At 32.2% G+C, this 7,304-nt stretch overlaps 1 protein-coding gene across 3 annotated transcripts in view; it reads right to left on the bottom strand.

The window, feature by feature from the left end:
- LOC107622278 (UDP-glycosyltransferase 83A1-like) overlaps positions 1-2,220 on the bottom strand; it is a 16,684-nt gene extending 14,464 nt beyond the window's left edge. For 2 of the 3 annotated variants that reach the window (XM_021113682.1, XM_021113684.1), the window contains exon 1: positions 1,555-2,162. In XM_021113682.1, the coding sequence (XP_020969341.1) occupies positions 1,555-2,032 (478 nt within the window). In that variant the 5' untranslated portion in view covers positions 2,033-2,162. Of the gene's footprint in view, positions 1-1,554 lie in introns of all 3 variants that reach the window. The other variant, XM_021113683.1, reaches the window with a different exon arrangement.

Here is a 7,304-nt window from a genome sequence, read left to right as displayed (position 1 = left end):
GAGATATAATTATTTATATATATTCTTCTATTAATTTAAATTCTTAAAAAAATAATTTCATGATATAATATAAAATTTTTTATTAATATCTTGCCAACTGCACCATAAATAATATTGAATTCATTTGGGTTCACCAATGACGATCGAAATCTTGACCTTTTGGATCTAGAGCTATGTTATCATCTCATGAAACTACTCATCCAAAAAACTTAACCTGATAGGAAAAGGTAACACTAATGATTATATCTCTAATACTGAATCAGACATTCCTAAACCTCCATTGTACACATTATACAAAATTTCTATTGGCTCCCTATACTTCCTCTTTTTCTTAATATGATAAACGATATCCACAAATTTTATTCGTCGATAATTTTGCTCAACTTTATTTTTAGTTTTTGGGATGAATGAATCCGCTGATAAAAATTTTGCCATTCTAAAAATATGATTTTTGTTGTTGTTTTTAATATGAAAATAACAGATAAATTTTTTGAAAATAAAAATTTTGACAAAACAATAAAAAGATATCACACAATTGTCACACAATAACATAAAAAATCTATGAAAAGTTAAAAACAACAAAAGCATTTTTTTTTGTCAAAATAATAGAGAAATTAAATTATTTCATAATAACAAAAAAGGTAATTGCTACCCATATTATCCCTTTTTTTTTAATCCATTCGTAGCATATATTATCTTGGAAAAATTATTATAAAGGACTGTTAAAAAGATTTAATTATTAAAAAGGACTTTTAATATTAAAATTATTTAGAAGGATTAATTTTATAATATTTAAAAAAAAAGATCAATTTTTTTTGTGAAAAGACAAATATATCTTTAGATTATTTTTTTACTTATTTTTTTTTGTAAACATTTTTTTTTTAATTATCTATCATACTCAAATCCTTATTCTTCATCTATAATTCATAGAGACATTTGTTACTGCCGATCACAAATTGTAAGACCTAGGAGTACCTGAGAGCATACTAATATCTTACTATTATCATAGAGAGTAGTCAACAACGAACATCAAATAAATCATTTAAAATTTGTGGAACTTGTCTCGAGAGATCTCTTTCTTCAATTATTCAAGGTTTAGCCCTTGAATCAAATGCAATAACCGGTGCTGATCTAATTGGTCTCTGGCGTGAATATTTATATATCTTTGTAATAGACACTCGGCTCCTTGGCAAGGACAACATTGGAAAATTAACTTATATTCATTGTTGACTACTCTCTATATGATAATAGTAAGACATTAGTATGCTCTCAAGTACTTATGTTTTGTGATTGACAATAACAAATGTCTTTATAAGTTATAGATAAAGAATATGGATTTGAGTATGATAGATTATTAGAAAAAAATATTTTAAAAAAAAATAAATAAAAAAATAATCTAAAAATATATTTATCTTTTTAAAAAAAAATTTAGTCTTTTTTTTCAAAATATTTTAAAATTAGTCATTTTAAATAATTTTAATATTAAAGATTCTAACGGTGGTTTGTAATAATTTTCCCTTTAAATAAAGTGGTGAAGTGATATTAGATTCTTACCAGAAGAATCTATGATGCCACGATGAATGAGCATAGGAATATTGTTCAACAAAGCAAACATAGCTGCTGACGCTGGAAAGAAAAAAGCGCCTTTGATTCCCATCTTATTCGCAACTTCCAATGCCCATCCCATTGCAAAATCAACAACGATGCAACTAACTCCATAATCTTCTATCAATTTCTCAAGAATTGAAGGCAAGCTGCTTTTCAAACCAACACATTGTTTGGCGAAATTGGTTCTTTCGTCCTCAGGGCTTAAACCATCCGGGACGGAAACCAGTTTTATTGTTTCATCATCAAGGGTATTATTGTCTTTTTCCCTAACCATCATGGAACTCACAAAACGGTTATGGTTGATCTCCGTGTTAACAAAGATGACTTTGCATCCATTCTCGACCAGCTTTTGTGAGAAGCTCATAAAGGGAGTGACGTGTCCTTGAGCTGGGTATGGTAAAGCTAGCACTATTGGAGTGTTCATGTTTTTGTGTATTACACTTTCAAGTTTCAAGTTTTTATTAGACTCAATGAAACTCTTAGTTCATAGTGGTTTCCAACGTTGATCTTTCACACCACGAATGAAACTCTACTTATATAGTGCACCTAAAATAAGACTAATTCTATACAATTGTCATAACTAATCACGCTGATTCTTGATTATCTTGATTCTTTATAACCAACGAGTTAGGCTCTTCCACATAAGTAACTATCAGCAATTTCTGGCAAAGGGGGGCACTCTTTCTCATACATAAATGCTTGTTGGGTCATGCATGATAGAAGTCCCAAGGTGATCCATAGTGAATAGGAATAATTGTTTGTATGAATGAAAAAATATGCATAACCACTTATCTTTTTATGTATAATAATTTATAGAATTTACAAACGAAAAGAAAAATGAATGATTATGCATATTTTTGTAGCATTAAGTTTTGCTTACTTTTATAGAAGAATAGTGTAACAAATGATTGCAATTTTTTCATCTTCTTTCCTTGTTGGTGGTTGCTAGCTAGAATTTACCGTTTCTCAGCTTTTATTTTAACATTTGTTTGTAGCTTTTAATAAGCACGAGGTGCAACACATGTCAACGGAAAATGATGCAACTAACACACGTCACTCTTAGGATATGTCTCCTTTTTTGCATTGTAATTGTCATTTGTTGTGGCTAAAACAGAACATCTATAGAAAAATTAATTGTGGTAAAAAAAAAATGAAAAATGTGATTAGGTATATAAGGTTTGATGACATTTATTGCTTTCATATATGAGGCACATGGAATTAGGGGCTGGGGGGAAGCAAGTCCCATCCCGCTAAAAGTTCGCTTTTTGGTGGACTGGTCCACCCCACCTCGCTTAATGAGACGATTCTGAAACTTTAATTCGCTCCGCCTAACAGTAGGCTGGCAGCCCAAGTCTGCAAAAGTTCTCTTTTTTTACTATTAAGTATTTTACAACTACTTTAATAAATTTATAATTTCTAAAGATACACTACAACAATTCCTGCAGATAGCGGCGAGAATTTTGCGGCGGTTTTATAAAACCGCCATCAAATGAATAATTGCGGCGCATATCGCGGCGGTTAAGAGTGGGGTTGCAATAAGCATTATATTTAGTGGCGGTTTTTCTAGAACTGCCACAATAGGTTACTTGTGTTGAGTTACTATTTTACCTTTTGCTGAAGTTTTCTTTCAACCGCCGCAATATGCGTTTAAATACATATTTCAATATTTTTTTTACGAAAAAGCTCTACATCCATGTAAAAATTACATGGATGGTATCCAAGTAACTTTCACTCCATGCTCCCACACATTCGTTTGTTTTACATGCGCCTCTTATAACGTATATAACGAATCCTTATTTTGCGTTATCAATGTTTCTCAACGTAAACCTTTTCATACAATGTAAACCTCTTTCGCGTTCTTGTTCTTCTTCTTCTTCTTCTTCCTATTCTCCTTCTTCTTCTTCAACCTAATTAAATTCGTTGTTCTCCTCTTTCGCGTTTTTCTTCTCTGCATTATGGATCTGGATTGATTCAATGCAATTAGCTTCGTCGTTCATCTTCTTCTTTGTTTTCTTCTTTGATCTGCACTTTTGAATTGAAACAATGAATGAAACAACTTCAAATCAATTGAATGAGTGCGATTTTGATGATTCTTCTGAAACGCATCAATTTGATGAGGTTTGGATTATTGAATTTTGAATCGAATTTAATGGAATGAAATTGCTAATTTAATTTGAAGTGAATTGAATGGACTGAGGTGATCTACATCTGAATTGATTTGATAATATGTAACTGTGAGTAACTGTGAGTAAATGTGAGTAACTTTTCGGTTCGGTAAGTACTAAAGAGGTGGTTCATCACGTGCATATTTTCGGTTCGGTCCGCAGAAAGGAGTCTAAAAAAAATTAGACGAATATGTTCTGTTTTCTTCCCTAAGCACTATATAATTATTTCACCGTAATTAAGATTTCAATTTTCCGTGCAGAATAGCTGTGTTGTGGATGAAAAATTTATCCCAAAGGTGGGAATGATTTTCAAGATACTAGAAGAAGCTGGAAAGTTCTACAAACATTATTCCAAACTTGCCGGTTTTTCTATGAAAATAAGGAACACGACTCGGGACGGAGACAAGATTAAGAATCAACTAATTGTATGCACCAGAGAGGGGAGGTGGAAATCTAAGATATCTCCAACTTTGAAGACAAACCCTTCAGCTGGGTTAAATTGTCTAGATCATCGATTCAGTCAACCTCCACTCTTTACAATACACCAGATATGAATTATCCAAGAGAGGATTATACAAGTTTTAGTTTTTATTAATGTAAATTTTTGTTCACCCATGAGAAAATTTCGGTTCACCATGGTTATTGCAGGTTTAAATTCTGAATGTTGATAGTCTTTAATGAATAGTCACTTTTTTTGTGAAATTCTATATTGATATATGCGATTTTTTGATTCGTTTAGTGTATTAATTTCTAAGTTGAATAATTAGAATTTGTTTTTTGGTTCATGGTTCAGAGTTCAAAGTTCAGGGTTTAAGGTTTCAGGGTTTAGAGTTTTAGGGTTTAGGATTCATGGGTTCAGGGTTTAGTGTACAGGGGTTCAGCGCGTTTCAAACTTTCGGTTCGTCCCATGTATTAATTTCGGTTCACCGTGTTCATGGTTGAGAGTTTAGGGTTTAGGGGTCTAGGGTTTAGGGTTCAGGGTTTTTGGGGTTTAGGGTTTACGGTAGGGTTCAGGGTTTAGGGTTTAGCATTCAGGGTTCAAAGTTTAGTGTTCAGGGTTCGGGTTTAGGATTTAGGGTTTAGGGTTTAGCGTTCAGGGTTCAGAGTTCAGAGTTCAGGGTTTGGGTTTAGGGTTTAGGGTTTATGTTTTAGAGCATAGGGTTTAGGGTATATGTTTTAGGGTTTTAGGATTTATGGGTTCAGGGTTCGGTGTTCAGGGTTCTGGTTTTAGTGTTTAGGGTTTAGGGTTTATTCAATTGAATTGATAATATGTAAATTGATAATATGTAAATTGTAGGCAGAGTTATTTGAATTTGATTTTATATAATGGATTATGTTTCGTTCACTCAGTACTATACAATTGTTTCACCATGAGTACTGTGTTCGATTCACCATGAGTACTGTGTTCGGTTCACCATGAGTACTGTGTTCGGTTTATTCTGCAAAAAGCTGTTTGAATTTGATTTTATATAATGGATTATGTTTCGTTCACTCAATACTATACAATTGTATTGTGTTCGGTTCATTCTGCACTATTTAAAACTCTTCTTCCTCACCTTCTACTGCTTCTTCACCAAAGAGAGAAGGAGGAAAAGACAAAATAATACAGCAGTAACAACAACAAAAGAATGACGATAAGGAGAAAACACGTGAAGAAGAAGAAACGCGAGAAAGGAGGAAAAGGAGGAGAATGAGGAACACGAAGAAGAAGGCGAAGAGGAAGACGCTCCGTGCGTAAACGAGCATGAGAAGAAGAAGAAGCGCGGGAGAAAAAGCTATTTAAATTTGATTTTATATAATGGATTATGTTTCATTCACTTAGTACTATATAATTGTATTGTGTTCGGTTCATCATGAGTATTATGTTCGGTTCACCAGGAGTACTGTGTTCGGTTCACCATGAGTACTGTGTTCGGTTCATTCTGCACTATTCAAAACTCTTCTTCCTCGCCTTCTACTGCTTTTTCACCAGAGAGAGAAGGAGGAAAAGACAAAAAAATATAGCAACAACAACAAAATAATGATGATAAGGAGAAAACACGTGAAGAAGAAGGAACACGAGAAAGGAGGAAAATGAGCAGAAGGAGGAATGCAAAGAAGAAGGCAAAGAAGAAGACGCTCCGTGCGTAAACGAGCGTGAGAAGAAGAAGAAGAAGAAGAAGAAGAAGAAGAAGAAGCGCGGGAGAAGAAGAAGAAGCGTGGGGGAGAAGAAGCGTTGGGCAAGAGTGATTTCGTATGTGTTGGGTGCGTGTATTTCATGTTTCATTTAATGGTATTGGGTTTTTTTGGTGTTGGGCCAACTTGGTTACATGGTTACATGGATGTGTAGCATCCCTATTTTTTTATTCAAAACCATCTTGGTATAATATACTTAAGTTACCACTACTTTTTTAAACTACATAAGTTTAAATCATTGTTACTTAAACTTATAACACTATTTTCATATTTGTTTTTTGTAAAAAAGTTAATAAGTTAAATAAATTATATATGTTAACTCATGTGAACAAATTTATGGATAAGATTTCATCGTTTACTATATTATCATTTAAATTTGCATTCAAATATAAATGTAAAAGAAAAAATAAAGTCAACGTCTGAATTTATAAAATTAAAATAAAGTTCTAACGAGCATAAATTAAAGTTAATCTTCTTCGAAGTTATGCCTTATTAAACCTAAATCAATAAATTCTAAAAGTAGATAAATATGTAAAACAGCAACCCAAACCATTAAATTAAGGGAATCAACGTAACTCTTATAATAAAAGATCAAAATTTCTCTTCAACATCGTATTGACCTGCCGAAAAATACTCTGTCAAGAATCTATGACCTTCACGTCTTACAAGATCTGATATGTCATCTCCATACCATGGCTTTTTGTTCAGATTAAAGCACCTTTTTCGTAGCATGTATATCATCTTGTCTTTGATAATCTTCTAAAGTTTCATTGTTTTTTTCAAGAACTTTATTGGGATCAAATTGCATGGAGATATCAATTCCAATGGAGGATATGTCAACTAAATTATCTTTTGAATCAGACTCTTTCCTATTTAGACTATCAGGAACTATTTCGCTATAATATTCAGCTAATACTGAAAATATCAATATGCATACAACAAAATAAGTATACCCAAAAGAAATTGAGAACTCCTAAGTCATTAGATAGTAATTTAGAAAAAAAAAACGGACGACAATATGCTAAGACAATTTTAAAACTAAAACAAATAAACAACAATTACTATCTCTCTTATTGGTAGTTTGGGCAGATTTTTTAGAAAGAAGCTTCGTAATTTGCAATTCTATATACTTCATTTTCTCTTGTGATGCAATATACAACTCAACAACATGCTTGTTTGTAAAGTGCGTCTATATAACAAAAAAATATAATTCATGTTTTTTTTTTGTAAAATAGACTATTAATATTTGAGTTTCTTTTTACATTAGATATTTATTCTTTTACCTTCAATTCAGCAAGTATGTCTTCAGATCTCTTTCCAGATGCACATGTCACAAAAATATACCCAAATTTCTTC

This window comes from Arachis ipaensis, chromosome B10 (genome assembly GCF_000816755.2).
Source record: "Arachis ipaensis cultivar K30076 chromosome B10, Araip1.1, whole genome shotgun sequence".
Taxonomy (NCBI): Eukaryota; Viridiplantae; Streptophyta; class Magnoliopsida; order Fabales; family Fabaceae; genus Arachis; species Arachis ipaensis.
The sequence above is the reverse complement of the archived record's forward strand: the minus strand, read 5'-3'. Positions and strand labels throughout refer to the sequence as shown.